This window comes from Mchenga conophoros, linkage group LG2, assembly GCF_057382185.1.
Source record: "Mchenga conophoros isolate Kocher_MC1m ecotype Shallow Benthic linkage group LG2, M_conophoros_male_GT1.1, whole genome shotgun sequence".
Taxonomy (NCBI): domain Eukaryota; kingdom Metazoa; phylum Chordata; class Actinopteri; order Cichliformes; family Cichlidae; genus Mchenga; species Mchenga conophoros.
This window is the reverse complement of record NC_140527.1, coordinates 35,803,426-35,822,430: the sequence shown is the minus strand read 5'-3', so window position 1 is coordinate 35,822,430 and position 19,005 is coordinate 35,803,426. Positions and strand designations below refer to the sequence as shown.

Sequence of the window (19,005 nt, the reverse complement as noted above, 5' to 3'; positions counted from 1 at the left end):
TCGTTCAGGTTCTGAGGAAACCTGCTCGATAGCATTCTGTTCATAGCTCTGTGTGTTCATGAGTGCTCACACGCCCACCCAGGCTACCACATCCAGTAACTTTAGAGGCTCTGCGAGGGGAACGTTTTGTCTTAAGCAGAAAAGAAAAAGACCAAACGCCTGGCGTTGGTTCTTGGAATCAAATAGACAAAAGCCAAACGACATTTTTTTTTTCCAATTGCTGCTCATCATTACTTTGATCAACCAGTCAATGCTAGGTTGCAGTCCTTGCTCACCTTTGGTCATCATCAGGTCAGGTAAGAGAAACAAGTTACTAAAAATATAAGTGAAACGTTTTTATTAGTTCAGTCTTCTTACATGGAAGTTATTCTTCCTGTTCTCACAACAGGTTGAATGAGGTTTTTATACTGTATGTTTATCTCAATCTTTGATACTTTTAAGCTACACTGACTGACTTTTTTTTTAACAACCCATATGCATTATTAAGCATTTCAGCCCCCTGATTTTGACATTTTTGATTGCACATGCTTAGTTTATATATTTCTTACTACCAAGTATCATATCAAGTGATATGTGTTTTTGTTTTAATTTTTTTATATTATTATTGTCATTCAGTGCATTGATTTTGTTTTGGTGCATTACTTGTTATCATTTATGAACCTTAAATTTTAAATTTAGGTGTCCTTTCCAATCTTGCTATTTGTGTTGAATGTTTTTACATGTTAATCATCATCACAGCAGTGCGTGGTGTGAGTCATAGGGCCTTTTTATTTCTGTGATCTTAATATTAAATAAGCGTGCTTGTGGTTTAAAAAAAATGAGCAGATAGGATGTAATATATCTGTCAGTGTTAAGTATATAATGTACGTGAATGTAATAAAATAAATAAAGTGAAAATAGGTTTTTAAGCTTTACAATGATACTAACATATATAAGCTTTTTCATTCTCTAAACGCTCATAAGGTTTTGAGTTCCTTTTGTTTGTAAATAAATCAAAATTATGTATTATCTGTTCACCAGTCACAGCTGACCCATGGAGAGCAGAACAGACAGTCCGATCGCTGTTAGCGTGGAGCAGCACTCCAACTTCGTCATCCTGACATACTTCCAGGGGGACATTAACAGCATGGTGGATGCTCACTTCAACCGTGCTCTCAAGAAAGATTACAGTGCTAAGGAATCAGCAATAAAGACAAAGAAACACTCTAAAACTATTAAACTGGGTGAGAGTATAAACTTAACACTACATGGCCTCACTCTAACAGCAGAGTCAGCCAGTTTTATCTTCATTCTTTGACTGTCTGTCTTTGTCCCTACAGAGGACACAGCAAGCGCTTGTCAGGGCATTGCTATTGACTCCTACTCAATGTCACAGGTCTCCCCTGCATCACGTCTGCTGACCATCACCACTCCAAACAATACTTCTAGCTCCTGGTCTACATTCCCTACCAGGGCAGGAGAGGGCCCAGGGTTGTCGTCAATTGCATACTCCCTGTCCCCAGATGGGTTAAGTCTCACTGGTCAGCAGTATGCCTCATCCCTCCTCAATCTACTGCACAGCGACCGGGGTGAAATGGGACCAGTTGCCTCCAGTTCCAAGCCCGAGCTCCTTCCCAGCTGGACAATACCTCAAGGGTTTAGAGAGTCTGTGGACCCTGCTATAGGCTTTGAACCTGGTAATTCTGCAGCTGTAAACCAGAATGTTTACAAAAGCTTCCACACAGGAAAATGATAGAAATCCTTCTTGGATAGAGAATTGTCTTAGAATAAGGTTAAAAAAAATCCCTAAGAGGTTCAAAAAAAAAAAATATAAGGAAGTATAAAAGTAAATTCAGAGAAAGACAGGTTGCAATAATAATTAGTTAGAGTAGCCAATTAAAAACTTAAAAATTACTGCACTCACAGGAGCAATTAAATACTTTGAATTGACATACTTAATGTTTTCTGATTAGAGGATTTAAGATTTTCACTTATTTAAGATGATTGTAATGGCTGTAAACTGTCTTCTGTGGTTCAGAAGGAGATTTCAAGTCTCTTTATGATCAGTGCAGTTTTGTGGCATCTTTGCATTATTTTCATGATCTATTCCAAATTGCACTGTTCCATTCTTTTTTAACAGGTTCCAGTATTTTGGATTTTGGCATGTATTCAGGAATATAAGTAAAAATACTTCATTTCACTAGTTTCCCCCAGTCCCTCAACTTAAAATGTAAAGCTTACATGCTTGAATGGCATTTGGGCTATTTTATAACCGAGAAAAAAGCGACAGCCAAAACAAAACAAGAAAAATGAAGTTAACACATTAAATCAGTATCATTAGTATTCTTAAATTATCTCTGATACAGTTGAATTCACAGGAAAGGAAGCATGCTTTATATTCCCATAACAGAACACCTGATCCACATTTAATATGAATTATTTATTAAGAAGGTGACTACTGTGGAGGTCTGCAGATGTGCCAGAGATTATTATAGAGGTTATTATACTACAAAAGTCTAATTGTTTTTGGAGTTTTTTAAACCCCAAAAAGCTGACACTTAATATTATAGCTTCCTTACTTGTAGCACTTAAGAGTTTTGTGCACTTTATTATAAAAATTGCTTCTCTGTTAAAAATAAAACACATATAAATTTATCACATTATATATTGCAGCAACATTTTACTGAACATGCACATCCTTTAGAACTAAGCATTTGTCCTCCGTTTTTCAGGACGGCATCTGGAAAAGAAGGACTTGCACTGGTACTGAAGGGAAAACAGCTTCATCTACTCTGTGAACCTGTGGCTCTGTAAAGCTACCTGTCTTTCTGTAGCCGTTTGTACTTGTTCGACGGGCCTGCAAGGATCATCTGAGAACGAACTGAGAGGAAAAAGCTGTGCGAAATGACCTCAGTGCCTTAGCATGTAGTAACTGGAATAATCTTTCTAAAAAAGAACAGTCTCTGACAAACTGGTTCTTCAAGTCCGTCATTCCAGAGCACTGTATGTGCTGCTGCTCTGTTTGTGGTGGAGTTGAATGAAGGCTTTCTCTTTCATTTGTTTGCGGGCATACTTCAGTAAATAGGCCAGTATTAAGAATGAACATGTTGTAAATGTAAGATTTTGACATAACTTCTAATTAATCAATTAAAGTTTGTTTGGATTGGACCTTTAGTTGAAGTGAAAATATTTTATGTACATAGGAACAGACGAATGAAGGATAATGTACTGTAATAATTACATATTTTCTGTAATACTGTCAAGGTAAGGTGTCTGATGGTGTAACAAGAAATCAGATTTACACAGTAGACAAATAAAACTCTCAGATATCATCCAATGTTAAACAGACATAATATTTTCATTCTGGTTTGAAAAATAACGATCATGCAACAGATAATCGTGTAAAATGAACAATGCTGACACCTTTTGGCATGTTTTATGGCTTTTGCAAGAGCATTTACCCAAATAATGAACTTAAACTTTGATTCTTTAAAGAACATTTGTTATTATATTTGTGTTGTTTTACTTAAATATAAGTTGTATGACTTTTAATTACAACTACTACAGCTACTTGTACTTTAATAAATGATGTGAATATTTCTTCAACTGCTGCTTCTGATTTACTTAAACATTAGTTCATATCACAAAAAGTATTATCCATCCATCCCCTTTATCCTTATGAGGGCTGTGGGGGGACTGGAGCCTATCCCAGCTGTCTCGGTGCGAGAGGCAGGGTGCACCCTGCACAGGTCACCAGTCTGTCGCAGGGCTAACACATAGACACAGACAACCATTCGCACTCACACCTATGGGCAATTTACAGTTTCCAGTTAACCTGTCCCCACTAACTGCATGTCTTTGGACTGTGGGAGGAAGCCAGAGTACCCAGAGATAACCCACACACACACACAGGGTCACATGCAAACTCCACAGAAAAGACCCCGGCCTGATGGTGGAATTGAACTCAGGACCTTCTTGCTGTGAGGCAACAGTGCTAACCCCACGAGAAGTGCCACGAATATCAAAAATGAAACCAAAAGCATGGCTCAATAAATAAATGTAAAGACTTTTACTCAGAAAAACCAGGCAAATAAATTACAAACAGAAAAAATAAAAACATTTAGAGCAGGTCATGGCAAGACCTTTTTTTTTAGCATTTACAGATGGATGGAAATGTAAAATGAGGCCAAAGGCAAAAATATATCACCAGTGGGGTGCTATGTGTATGTTCCTCGAGGAAGGTGCATGTTTCTTTAGGGTCCCCAGTAGCCTGTCTGCCTAAAATTCAAAGTATAGTATACATATCTACATATAGTTCCAGGTATGCAGGCCAAGATTTTTGATTTTCTTAGATTTTTCTTTAATGTTTTAGAAATTATACATTTTTACATAAATTCCTTTTATTTATCAGTTTAGTGCAAGAACACCTCAGGTATGAAAAAATAACTGTGAGTGGAGAGCAGGGAAACTTATTTGAGCAGAAAAGGCCTGCAGGTCGGAGTGGCATGGTCTGACAAAACCAGAAGGAATGAAAGAAGGTCAGAAACCATTTACAGTCATTGTGCTTCTTAATAAATAAATAAGTGAGACAACAAAGGTTTCATTTCATACTGCCTTACATACAGTGAAAAGTCATTATGGATACCACAGAGATTTCATTATTAATAACAATGACATGAATAATTGTCATCCAAAGTTAAACCCACATTCAATACAAACGTAAATCTGCTGCTATTTTATTACTGAAGAGCTCCTGTGTGAAGTCTGCAGAATAAGCGCCGAATTAGAGCTAAATCAGACTGCCTTTCACAATTCACTGTGTTCTTGAAATCATGTATCAGCAGAAAGTGTCAAAAAGAGATGAGTTTCACATTAATCTTCACAGCAGGGTAGTATGGCAGGAATCATCACATTTATAATAATGACATCTTTTTGTCATGGTGCACTGGAGTAGGATGGATGAGGATGTTTTAGTTTCTTACTTATTTTGTCATCCTATTGTGCGAATTTTGACTTTAAAAAAAGAACTTTTATATGCGTCATGTGTCATTTTCTGAGAGCTTTAATTTGACTTTTGACCATTTTCAGCGATAAGTTCAGCATTACTGCTGCCGTTTTACATCCGTTTCCATATAGACTAACTATGTTTCTTTGAAAACACTGTTATTTATATCCAGCACATGATAACTCTGAGTGGAATATGTTTAGTGTCAGCTCACCAACTGGTTTTTCTAATAGAGATGACAGTATATTTAACTGTTGACATTTTTCATGGTCACAGATGGAGGACGAGCTGTCTCCACATTATGAGGCTGGTCTAATGATGATGCTGAGTTATTATTAGTTTCTTTCCATCTGCTACTTCAATACAGCATGAATGGGTTACCAAATGGGCCTTCTGGGCACTGTTCCAACAGGCACAACCAGGTGCAGGTATTGGAGGATGAGGTAACTTTCAGGTGTCTGTACTCAGAGGTCTAACATCTTATAATTAAAGCTACTGGCCAACACCTTTATGTGACATTTAACATTCATAGAGCAGGAACATGTTGCAGCTATCACTAGAAAATAAGCACATAATAAACTTGTTTATGGCGGTTGAGCTGTAAAAGCAGCCTTACGGGGGTCTGTAGGCGAGCAAACCTGCCTGCTTATGGAAATTGATAGAATCACATTAGGTGGAAGCAAAGAATACTGTGTGAGCAGAACCAGCTGGTATCACAACTTCCACGCATACTACTTTCAGCTCCAGGCAAAGTTTGTAAACCACATAGTAAGTATAAAGTATTGCATAATGACTACTTTTTTATTTTCACACTGTGTAACACCATTATAATGCTAAGCTTCTGTCAGTTGATTTCGATGTGTTCACTATACAGTTTTTTTTTCTAAATTTCAATATGCAAATGAAATTGATTTTTGACTGCATGAAATTAAAAATGTTTGGATAAATCCCATCTAAGCTACCACAAGGTGCAGTTAACTCTAAATGTACTTGTCTCTCTATAAAACAGCTTCCAGACCTGTTAATTGGCTGTGCATTGAGAGATACAACACACATTTGAGATGTGATATATTCATATGGAGTTACCTTAAATATAGTGGGTAATATGTAACATTTAAGAAATCAGGTTAGATTACTGACAGTTATAAAGAACTTAAGGTTTTATAAGCTTTAGATTTATATAAGATTTATATTTGTTTTGCAATATAAAACAGATGGGAAAATGTTCTACTGTAAAGATGTTGTTTGCTCACAATGCAGTATGGGGTATTTAAAGAACATATAGTTCATGTGAAAATTAAAAATATTGGTCTCCAACACTGACAAAATTCTGCAGTGTTTCAAGTCAATTACAGTGAAGTGTGCAAAGAGAATTCTTAAATGCTCACTTTCTTTTAAGACTGACAGTCTCTTAAAAACAAGAAGCAGGTGTGAAAAGAACTATAGAGGTTCAGATTGGAAGGGCTTCTTGTTAACAATTTAAGGATCTTTCTGGTATCTTTAAAAACACTGCAGAAAGAAGATTGGCAGCAGGTGTGAAGGGGGAAGAGCAGACAATTTGTGCCTCACCAGGGGGTCGGCGTGGATTCAGAAACCATGCAGGCTTGAAACCGTAATCCTCCTTTTTCTCTTGTGTCGAGCATAATCAGGCCAATCTAAGGCCTATGTTTGGGGGCCGGTGTTGGTAAGGCAATTGGCTCTGAAGTGATTACTGCCCACTGAGCTTTCGACAAGCCCGTGATGCTGATTGCAGAGTTGCAGAGAAGAGGGGCATAAGGAGTTTACGGTTGCTGCATGTGAGCTAATGGAACCAGTGACCTGCAGCATTTGAGATTTACCCTGCGTGATGGTGGCTGAATGATATGTATTAGTCAGATGTCAGTTGTGATTTCACTTAGGTGTGCTGTTTTTTTTAACACTTGCAGCTCTCTTCTCAGCATGTAAACATGCACACTGTCACACACACACACCAGGCAGCATCAGATAAAAATGTTAATCATTGTATTTAACGCATTATTTTAATGTGTTTTGTCTGTTTATTAAAAAACACAGCGTGATTTTAAAATGCATGTTTATATTCAGGATGATCAGAGAATATACACTTCTACCTGTAAACCCACTGTTCAAACTAGTCCAGTGCATTATTGCACATTTTGGTATCGATCCAATACCGGGTAAATACATCGCCAGTATTGTCGATACTAATAATAATACCGATACTTTTATCTTATAAAGGCAACTTATGTAGGGGAGAGTGGTGTGTCATGACTTCCGAGATTAATCATCAATTTTCAAATTCTTAACAGTTTAATGATGACTAAATCACTGTTAACACAACAAAACAACCCTTTTCGTGTATTTTGAAACTGGGGTTTTTCGAGACCTTGAATGGAAATGTGGCTGTCTCTACAGGATCATTGGATCATTTCTGTTGTTTAAATTTATACAGGGTATAATTAAAATAACCTTACAAGGAACAAACGACTCATAAGAAAGAGGGACCGGAGAAACGGACCTGCACGAAGGCCAAGTATTGCATAAATAAGGATGATTTTGAACTGTGAATCCAGCAGAGCTTGTTTTGTGTAACCTAATAATATGTGTAGCTAGAAAGAAGCACAGGAGGTTTTCTTTAAAAACCATATACTGATGTTTTTGCACATTTCAGACCCCAGAACATATATAGATAGAATGACATACCAGATGTTTTGTATTGTTTTAAGTTTATTTCTGTACTTAGGTACCGGCTTTTGCTCGTTACCAGTTATTTCCTCTATAGAAATTATACACGAAGGTTCGTTATGTGCTTCTGAATCTCTCTGAACTGTTAAAAACAGCAAGATGGAGACAGATAACTCTCAGATCTCTTACTTACTCTTGGCACACTTTAACGCAACACAAGTTCCTTGTTCGGACCCCATGTGACTTCCCTAACCAATCAGAAGGCAGGAAATCCTAGCCTGAGGGAAATGAGGGAAAATCAACTTGGTAGATTCAATACACAATTATTAGTGTTTTGAAAGTGCACAAGTAAAAGTACAAACATTCAATAAGTAAACATATGAATGAAATGTAAATATAATTTGCTTTGTAAACATCATTAACACATTTGTTTATCAATTGAAATATACATTTATTTCTACACTTTACAGAAATATATGTTTTTAGTCATGTGATGCTTTTGAAAGCATTAAAACCATTAGCAACAGATTGCAACAAAAGACCTTTAAAAGCACACTTTTAAAAGAAAAATTATATAGTTTCAGGTCGATAGTAAATTCAAAGGATACTGTGAGGCACGGGATTACAGAGAGTCGGTGAGAGCATTTGACATCGATTAATGGGATTTAAATGGGGTGCGCTAGGATGGTCAGAAGGTATTATTGAACTGGTAAAGGAAGGTGCAAAAAGAAAATGCTGAACAAGTGTGAAACTTTCTTTGTGGCGACTTTCTGTGTGCCCTACAGTTTGCAGAAGTCTGGCACAGGAAGCAACAATGAATACGAAACGCACAGCTTAGCAAAATCGTGCAACAAAGTCTGGTTTCCTGGAGCGGAACGCCAAAGCAATTTATTCCAAGCTGTCCATAAAATTAGAACGTTATTTTGGACAATCATTTATATCCGCCATGAAAAACGATCAAACCCAATGGAAATACGGGTAATTACGCGAGTCTGAATCACGTTTCACAAGCTCAGCACAGCGTCCTAAAAGGCATTGTGATTGCGACTGGGGAGCTGTAACTTTGGGTGATTTATTCCATTTAAACAGGCAATGTTAACCAAAAGGGCTGATTATATTAAACTAGGGAGACTCTTAGAAAGAAAGAAAAAACAACAACAACAAACAGTCTGTGTGGCAGAGGGAGAGAATGGGGGTAGTTGCATATATTGGAGTGCAAGAATTGCACGTCTTAGGTCTCTTCACACTCTCATACTTGTGTTACACCAGCTCCCACTGCGCGTAAAGCTGCGGTCCACCGGGACTTTGTTATCTTGTGTGTGTCCAGCTGTTCGTCAGCCTTTATCTCCGGTGTCACTGCCATGGTCGACTGGAATTTCAGTACCACTGACAGCTCCCTCTCCAGCTCCAGCATCAATACAGACAAAGCGCTTTGGGGCTCCACGGTGCCCCACAGCCCCGGTGGGCTGAGCCGGACCGGCCATACGGTGGTGGCAGTATGCCTCGGCTTTATTTTAGTGGCAGGAATCCTCAGCAACTTTCTCATTCTGCTCATTTTCGCAAAGTTTCGGTCCCTCTGGACGCCCATCAATCTCATCCTGTTGAACATCAGCCTAAGTGACATTCTCGTGTGCGTTTTCGGGACACCGTTCAGTTTTGCTGCCAGCCTGCACGGGAGGTGGCTAATTGGAGAGTACGGCTGTAAGTGGTATGGATTTGCCAATTCCCTCTTTGGTGAGTAACTGCATGAGGAGTAGTATTTTTCCCTGTTTACCCTTTAAACTCAAATAATTATGACCGCGGTGTCTCGTTTCAGAAGTAGTGGGAGAGCAGAGTAAATAATGTCATTTATTCTAGAAACATAAAAATGTAATAAACTTAAATTAGAAGCACTTCAAACCTCTGAGTTTTAAGGCTTTCAAACGAAATTAATAATTACAGGGGGAAACAGATCTTTGTTAATTAGCTTGACTTTAATTAAGTTAAAGAACTCTATAGGAAAATACAGGAACACCTGTGTCTTAAGAAATACTTTCCCCCCTTTGCTGCTGGGGTTGCATTTACTTTCTCCTTTTTAAGTATAATATAAAATATATAATCTTTTATACAGCTGCTTTACATAAAGCCAATAACCTACTTTTCTCCACAATTATGGACAGTACCATCATTATAGACTCTACAACATGCAAAATGTGGCTTTATGAAGGGATCGTAAAAGCTTTAACCAGCCTGAGGTGCTGCAAGGGCAAGTGGCCTCTGATGATTAAATCTAAAGTACTCTTTTCATTTCTCCACTCCTGCTTCAACAGGGATTGTGTCCCTTGTGTCCTTGTCTCTTCTATCGTATGAGCGCTACACCACCGTTCTCCATTCCTCTCAGGTTGATGTCTCAGACTTCAGAAAGGCCTGGCTGTTTGTTGGAGGCTCTTGGTTCTACTCTCTCTTTTGGACATTGCCTCCCCTCCTCGGTTGGAGCAGCTATGGACCAGAGGGTCCTGGTACCACTTGCTCCGTCCAGTGGCACCTCCGCTCACCCTCCAGCATCTTGTATGTGTTGTGTCTCTTCATCTTCTGTCTGCTGCTGCCCCTTCTGCTCATGCTATATTCTTATGGAAGAATCCTGATGGCCATTAGGAGGGTGAGTTCAGAGATACATGAAGAGTTTCACCACATCTTTTGGGACGATCACACAAGACAAAGAGAAAACCATGCAACCACGTACAGTGCTACCATGTCATTTTTAGTTGTTTATTTATGTGTAAGTAAATCATAAGTCATCTGTATATTCATCAGAATTTTATGATTTATAATAGTAAGATAACGAATCCGAAAGCAGATGGCAGAACAGAGTTCAAATTACATTCATCGAAATTTACACGAGTGTGAAATCTGCTTTTGCTTATGTCTACCACATTTTGTCTATTTTTTCACAGTAACTACCCTGAAGGACTAAGATCTTGAATACTGGAATTCTTGTGACATAAGGTCGGATTTTAGAGGTTAACAAGAGGCTGAGTTCTATTAAAATTTGATCATGAGTTTTTGAGGTAATTCCAAGGAAAATCAAGTTGGATAAGCTAGCAATTCATCAATGAGGAGAAAGAAGGGACCATGTATAAGGGGCAAGTGTTGGGTTGAATCTGTCTTTGTCTTTACTGTCTTAAGGACAGTAAAACCAAGCCCAGTTTATAGCGACCCATGCCTTTAGGTCACCGTATCACCATCTTTGTTATGGATACATATAGATAAATAACTGGTAATTAAGAGTTTCTTGTTAGTGTTGGGTTCTTCCCACTCCTTGCTTGTACTGCTTCTATCACCAAATGCTCTAGAAGGTTTTTGTAGATCATGGTACCAACTTGTTGCTATTGGATACCTGTCATTATATAAGCACTTCCGTTTTTTAAGCTTGATGCACCCAAGAGGCTGAGCAGAAAGCGGCTTTGCAGACTTGATCACTGTAGCAGCGAACTGGGGCTCAGCTGCATCAACTCAGAGCCCAACCATCAGCTATTTTTAGAGAATTGGCAATCTGTCTGAGGAACCGTCTCCTGGCTTCTCAAAACTTAAACCAACAGATCAGAAAGAGAAGCGCCATATGCATCAGCACTGTCGGTGTGGGTCAAACCTGTGTCTTTTCTATATTCTTAACTAACAGCATCCCATTTAAAGAGCGAGAAGTCATGTTGCATCAACATATTTTATGTTGTAGTTCAGTCCCAAAGGAATGGAATTCAATTCATTTTTTTATATACAGAGACCAAGTTCATAACAATAGTTTCCTTATATATCAAGGTAAACAGAGTCATAGTGTCGGCATTAGAGGAAAAAACAACAACAATCTTCTGAGTATGAGCAAGCAAAAGTGACAAAGAAGAACTCAGGGTGAGATGATCATCTATTCCCACTGCATGAGAGGTAAGGGAAAGGAGAAGATAAAAGAGAAGCACATAGAGATACAAAGACAAATCAAACTGTGGCAGGCAGTAGGGAAAACCATTTCACCATCATAATCAGCAGGTAGCTCGATTTAGGAGAGAGAACGGAGAATAGAAGGTCAGTCATGCAGAAGTGACCACAGTTATTACATGAGGGAGGTTTGTTCAGACAGAGCAGTGAGGGCCATGATCTAATCCTATATAGCAAGAGGTGTAATTGAGTGTATGAGAGATAAGCAGTAATTTGACAGATGGGGTAGATTTTCTTCTCTGTGAGGCCTCTTTCACAAGCCAGACATGCTCATTTATTCATAAATCACCATGACAAGCATCACGGTGGTAATTACATACGGAGGTGGGCACATGAAATCAATACTGACCGGTGAGATGCTGCTGTAACCACTTGCTTTATGATTTATCTGAAAAACAAAACAAAACAAAAACAAATGTGATGAAACGTATCTGGGCATGTAATGTGGTCATACTGCTTCTGACCAAGATCTAAAAACATGGCATCTGTTTTTAGCCCCTTCTGATTATCACACATCGGACATATTCTGCTGATCCAGCAGTCATTCATAACAGGTTGTCATTATACCTAGAATCTGATTGATTTAGGATTTTTAAGACTAATACCTATACTGATATTTGGACATGTAACAATTTGGTATTCCAAAATTTCAGTCTTTTTTTTCTCTTTCAGACATACACAACACAAACAGGTTCCTCTAACATTTGCTGTATGTATTTATTTGCTCATTTATGCTTTGTCCACTATAGTGTTTGTGGCATTTTACACACACGTGCCAACAAGGAAGTTACAGAGCGCCCTGAGGTGGACAAACCATGCAACGTTAACACGCATAATGTGGTCAAAGCATCTCATAAAAAATATATTAAAAAGTTAAAAAATCATAGAAATTATAAATTTATATATTTATGATATCTCCCAAAACTATCTGTTGGGCTTCAACTATAGCTAAGGGTTAAATTGATACTATTTTTGAACAAATCAAACACATATAATTAATATTATATTATGATATTATGGGGATCATGGGATCCTCACTGATCCTCTTGAAGTCTGACCAATATACTGGAAACAAAGTATCCTTGATATCTTTTCATATGCATACTATTTTCTGAGTGTATTCATTTTGTTTTTATGAAATATCCTTTAAAATTGATATTTTAATTTTTGTGAGCAATACAATCATCACTTACAGCTCACTAACTTGCTGTGCGCTTTAAACTTCACTTCGCTGCTTTTAAGAAGTGGAGCTGGTTCAAGTAACGGTTCTTGTTGACTTGTTATTAATGTTTATATTATACCGTATATTTGGATTTTAAAAAAACACTTTCAGTGAAGATTTATTCTTCACTTGAGTAGGAAATCACCTGTGTACTGTCAACTCTTCATAATACCACATGAGGGCACCAAAGACACAGATTTTTAAATGCTACATACTGCAGCGCAAAGTGTGGATTTTAGTAATCAGTTGATAGATAGCTTATGTAAGCAAATTATTCACACAAAATAAAATGTGTTGGGACTGAAATAAAAGAGCATATGCAAGAGGCACGAAAAGCCTATTAGTGGACCTGAAAAAGCCTAAGATTCTTAGAGACACAAGCAAAACACATGAATTTTCTGGTGTCTTTACATCTATACCTCTTATTCTCCTTCTCTCTCACATCTCCAGGTGGGAAAGATCAATCTTCTGGCAGCTCAGCGCAGAGAACGCCACATTTCGCTGATGGTTTTCTCTATGGTGTCCTGCTACATGCTGTGCTGGATGCCCTATGGCATCGTGGCACTGATGGCCACCTTTGGTGGGTCGGGGCAGGTGACTCCCATCACTAGTGTGATTCCTTCCATCCTGGCCAAGTTCAGCACTGTTGTCAACCCTGTTATCTATGTTTTCTTCAACAAACAGGTGAGAGTGAGGACATAACTGATAGACTGATAGGACTGCTGAGAAATGTCTGTATTTCAAATATCACTGCATACAATATACTAAAAGTATCTTGTCTAGACCAGTTTGTTATAAAAATGGAGTGGCATTGTGTCACTGACAGAGTTGAACACAATAGTTTTAACTGCAGCTCAGTTTCTGCAGCACCCAAGATGATATATGTTTTCAGTGTTTCTAATGAGACTCCTGAAGAGAATCTTTTTAAGATATTAAATTCAGAACCATTAATTGAAAAGCATTTTCGTTACTACTTTTTTATTTCAATGCCATGATTCTGATTATCCCATAATAGATAACATAGATAATACAGGGGTGTCATTTATTGTAAAGTAGGTCGATCCTTTGTCAAACTGATTATATGACGATGTTGCACGAACTTACACAATACTTCATTTTAGGGTCTAGTTTTCAAGGGTTAAATGTAAACCGTGGTTAAATGTATCCTAAATATAATGAACTGAACTTTCCAGGGAGATTTACCAGTGTTAAACTGAGCGCTCGACATGTCCTTTGATCTGCAAATCACTACTTATTGCGACTGACCATTCTATTCCATTCTCCACTATACTTTTGCACAGTTTTATAGATGTGTTTTGGCCTTCATGAAGTGCAAAGGAGAACCTGAGATTGTACAAGGAGAAGAGCACCGAACTCCGAGGACACAGTTGTCAGAATATTTCCATGTCCATAGGAAAGCTTCCCTCAGCTCCCCACAAGTCCAGATCCCCAGCGGCCCCAGAAACACTGTGCTCTGCAGCCGACATGTAGTTTATGTTCACTACACTCCATAAAAAAGTTGTTTTTTTCAAATGACTGACTGAGAGTATTAAAATACCTTGTTGATATTAGAAGTCAGAGGAGAATGGTCAGACTGCTTTAAGGTGATAGGAAGGTACCAGTAACCATCATTACAACAAAAGAAAGTAGAAGAGCATCTGTAAATGCACAGCACATTGGACCTTACAGCAGATTGACTTCAGCAGTAGAAGATCACACAAGGTGCCACTGCTGTCATCTAAGAAGAGGAAACTAAGGCTACAGAACTGTACAACAGAAGATTGGAAAAATCTTGTCATCTGGTCTGATGAGTCTCGATTTCTGCTGCGACATTCAGTTGACGGAGTCATAATTTAGCAAAAACAGCAAACACATGGATCAATCCTGTGCTGGTGAAATAGTGATGTGGGAGATATTTTCTTGGCGTAATTCGGGATCAGCTGAGCAGGCTGCGCCTCAAATAACTGAAGCACTTCGATAGTAAAAGGAGGTCTAACCTGGTCCTAGCAGTGTATATGAGTGCATGAGTGAATGAATGTCTTTAAAATTTTACACAAAATAAAATCATATTCCAATTTTCTTCAGTTTTTCCTCCGGACCGTTGACACACAAAAAACATGTGAAGACTCTGTACTGACATCATTTTAAAGTTAAAAATATTTTTTGAACCACTAGAGGAGGCAGTGGGCCGTTGTAAAGGATTTCTAAAACATTGAACACATTTCTTGTTTAGACAGCTGCATAAAAATAATCGTAACACTTTGTAGATGGTATATTACTGTATATTATTATTATTTTAAGTTTTTTTTTTAAATTGCAGTCTTTTTATGAAATAAAGATCCAGCTTTTATCAAGAAACACTTGTACTGCGCACACTGGCAAATTTAACCTCCCCCTGATATTATTCACATTTACATGAGTCCAAAATGGAAAATAATTAGTGTGTATAAAACTGTGATAAAAGTCCCTGGGTAACTTTAACTCATATTAGGCTTTTAATCACGATCATTTATTGTAGTTGGTGTAAAAACTCTTTATTGTATATTTCCAGCCACTTGTTTTGGAGATGAAACATTCACTGTCTAATAGCGACTTACACAGGGACACGCTGCACTGTGCTGTATGCAGAACTCTGTAAGCAACTGTATGAACCCCACATTAAACAGTTTTCACTTTAGCTTAACCAACATGTGTGGGCTAAAAAAAAAAAAAAAAAAGAGTCAATGGTTGGTCTCATTCCAGACAAATCCGCTACCACAACTAAGCACATTTCACTTATCCTGCGGTCGTTAACAGTGTTGTATATCTAAATGGACACGCCATGGTGTGAACTGTAGCCAGTAAACTCTCAACAGATTAGACTAAGTTTGAGTTTGGTCTGTGCATTCAGTTCGTCAACATGAATTAAAGTTAGGTTGAGGTTAAAAATTAACCAAAATTAACCACGATGATCCTGTGGTTACACAGCTAACTTTAATCTTTACTCCGGTGAACAATAGCACTAGTCTTTTGAAGGAATAGCTCAGTATACATAATGCCTTAGATATAGTGTTACGTTTGTCTGCTTCTGACATTTAGGCTGACCAGATAATTTCCAGATATAGTCTGCGAGAAAGATGTGAAAATAAATGGTGTGAAAATACTACTGAACTCTTAATATAGATCTTTGTGTCTCTGTGTGACTATGTGTGTGTGCCATGTGATAAACAAGTACTTTAAAATACCTTTTAATGTTATAACAGCTTATATACAAAATTGAAACAGTTTATGGGGATTTGGTTTTGTGGGCCAAAAAAGTGAAAGTAGTGCCAGCTAAGTGCACAGGTTCACATAACAATCACATTACAATGTGCAGCATTATAGACATGCTATAGCTGACACAAAGGAAAATGCAGTGAGGGTTTTTTTTTTTTAAACCAACATGCACACCACATGTATTCACCAAGTGACATTGCAAAGACATCTGCATGTCAAAGTACTGAGACCTTCCAGGAAGTAGTCAGACATAAACTCAGATGCTTGAGAGAGGAGCAGTTCAAAAGCGCATGGGATGTCACGGACGTCAGGCCTCTGCAGCTGTCACCGCTCCGCTCTATCATGATCAACACTTACCAGACCAGCCTGGCTCCACCACCGGTGCCTCCACGCAGCAGGTCCCAGCCGGTCCTCATCCCAGCTTCACTTCCATCGCAGGGCCACAACAAGGTTCTCGTCCGGTTCTTGGTTGGCGTAGTGGCGCTGCATTTATTGCTTTCACTTGCAGGATTCTTCTACCTGTACTACCATGAACATATGGTAAATCATTTTTTTTCTTATTCACTTTGGACCCATTGTATAAAACTGACAGCTTAAACAAAACCAAAATTAACAGTTAAACTCAAAATTCTGTTTTCTTCTTATTACATTTTAACATGACTATATACTAAAATAATTCAGCTTTATTTTAAAACAGGGAAGTTAAGTATGCAGAATTGGTTAGATCTTTTGGTTCACACATTTTTTATGCTGTGTGTAGTTTTACCTGGCTAATTTGACTGCATTTAAAAGATAGGAAATGCTGGCGAGGTGTGCTTATGAAAACCTCCCTTCAGTAAGTTCTTTTACCCATTTCTGATGTTCTACTTTTTTCTTCCCTACAGGAAAAACATTTCTCAGCAGAAGATAGAGGTATATTCAGTTCAATCAATAAATTTTATATATTAAATAGAAAATAAAAAGATGTAATGGCATTAATTTCTTTAAAAATTTGTTCTCTCTTTTTCTAAGATGGATTGCCCTCATCTCAAAAGCAGGAAATGGACAAACAGGACACCTTCTATAAAGCCTTAGCACGCATGGCAGTTAAGCGAGCTGAAGGAAAGAAAACACGTAAGAATATTACCCATTTTTTTCTTTCAAATAAAAAAATGCAGTGACAAGTTATCAAAAATCTATTAATGAGTGTTTAATTAAACTTCTTTATCTCTCCAGCGGGTTGTCTTCAGTGGGACACGATGCACTCTGTTCTTAGAGGCATCAACTATTATGAACAGATTTGGCTGACTATTCCAGAGACTGGTTTTTACTACGTCTACTCCAGAGTGACCTTCTCCAAGGGCGATTCTACGATCCCACTAGCCAGCAAGGTCAAGCTGAGGAAGAACGAGGCAGATGAAAGTGAGGATGTAATGAAGGCCTACTGCTACCTGGAGAGCACAAAGAATCCTCACATGTGCACAGCCGCTCAGGGAGATCTGATCCTACTGGAGAAAGGAAACCAACTGAGTCTCTGGGTACAAGACCTCTCACTGGTGGACTATGAAGAAGGCGCAACAAGCTTTGGGATATACAAACTATAAGACTCATACATGGACACATGAATAGAAAAAAGCTGAAGAATGGGATCTCGTGGATTTATCTACAAAAACACTTTTGAATTGGCTGGCTCAAACATCTTCGTGGATTAGTTTGGATTTGAGAGACATAATTTATTACACCAGATATTTTTTTTTAGTTATTTTTGTTTTTGTATTGATTAGTAAAATGTTGTATTTATTGATGTAAATAGATTGTGAAATGAAACTAATATTTAATCTGAAACATTTATACTCTTCTCAGTTTTTCTTGCATCAACCTCACATCAGGAACGAGTTACATTTAAAGGACACGCACACATTACACTGAAACATCCAGACTAATGAACCACAGGCTTAGTGGTTTAAAGATGAAGGTGCCGAGGTTCTACGTGTATGAGTTACATTATCCCACCATGAGGTATATTTTCAAAACATTTTAAGTGGTCATAAGGAAACACCTTTGGGAATAAGTCCTAAAAACTGAATTTCCTTAATGTAATGATGGTTACTTTAACAGGTGTAAAAACACCAAGATTCATCACCAGTAAAACCCCTGATGCTTATCATGTTCTAGGTTAGTGTGCACCACTATGGTTTTCAATTTCTAGGACACAAACAAACCACAAAGAGAAGCTGCAGTTTCTCACATCGCCAAATGGGACCACTTAAGGTACAGGCTACCCACCAATTTCAGTGGTAAGAGAGGAAGCAAAGGACCGGTGGTTTAAGCAGAATTTCCAGTCTGCTGCATATTTATCATTTAAATTACCCCCCATGCAGCCAGTAGTTATTTTGATAAATGGGGTATGAACCTTCAGACTCTCAAAACATGCGGTGTACAATTCAAAAATCCAAAGTTCCCCACTTCAGTTTGAAATACAGTAATTCTTAAGGAAAACCATTAAATATAAAATACAGTTCAGACCATCCAAAGACCATTTAGCTTTTAGAGTTCAAACCTGAAGACTATTGCTCTCCAGTTCCGGGTGATTTTACTCTAACCTGTCTGGTGACTACGTTTTTTTTTTTTTTTTTGTTTGGTTTTTTCAACTGTAACCTGTCTAGTGTAAGTTCTTTTTTTAATACTGTAAATGATGAGTAATATAAAATTCTACCAAACACCCTCAACACCTTAGACATAACAAAACCTACCACATTGTCACTGTCACAGTGGAGTACAAGAGCATGGAAAGTGTGAATCTCTATGGAGGTGTACAAAGTTGCAGAGGAGGTACATTCTTAGAGAATGTCATCTATTCTAGTCACTCATTCCATCCTGTTTCTCACTACCGCATCTGAGCAACATGCACACT

The 19,005-nt window shown here is 38.0% G+C and overlaps 3 protein-coding genes across 3 annotated transcripts; all 3 read left to right on the top strand.

Annotated features, from left to right (window-relative positions):
- The first annotated feature begins 90 nt into the window (after nucleotides 1-90).
- On the top strand, nucleotides 91-3,565 carry vgll1l (vestigial like family member 1-like). Its single transcript, XM_085243668.1, has 4 exons — nucleotides 91-296; nucleotides 1,021-1,223; nucleotides 1,320-1,676; nucleotides 2,712-3,565. The coding sequence occupies exons 2-4, from the start codon at nucleotides 1,034-1,036 to the stop codon at nucleotides 2,747-2,749; spliced, it is 585 nt and encodes a 194-aa protein (XP_085099794.1). The 5' UTR covers nucleotides 91-296; nucleotides 1,021-1,033; the 3' UTR covers nucleotides 2,750-3,565.
- A 5,462-nt stretch (nucleotides 3,566-9,027) lies between these two features.
- On the top strand, nucleotides 9,028-15,052 carry tmtops3a (teleost multiple tissue opsin 3a). The gene is made up of 4 exons (XM_085246200.1): nucleotides 9,028-9,400; nucleotides 9,976-10,304; nucleotides 13,308-13,541; nucleotides 14,159-15,052. The coding sequence occupies exons 1-4, from the start codon at nucleotides 9,028-9,030 to the stop codon at nucleotides 14,369-14,371; spliced, it is 1,149 nt and encodes a 382-aa protein (XP_085102326.1). The 3' UTR covers nucleotides 14,372-15,052.
- A 1,322-nt stretch (nucleotides 15,053-16,374) lies between these two features.
- On the top strand, nucleotides 16,375-18,236 carry cd40lg (CD40 ligand). The gene is made up of 4 exons (XM_085243647.1): nucleotides 16,375-16,652; nucleotides 16,997-17,024; nucleotides 17,124-17,225; nucleotides 17,328-18,236. The coding sequence occupies exons 1-4, from the start codon at nucleotides 16,455-16,457 to the stop codon at nucleotides 17,693-17,695; spliced, it is 696 nt and encodes a 231-aa protein (XP_085099773.1). The 5' UTR covers nucleotides 16,375-16,454; the 3' UTR covers nucleotides 17,696-18,236.
- Nucleotides 18,237-19,005: the final 769 nt, after the last annotated feature.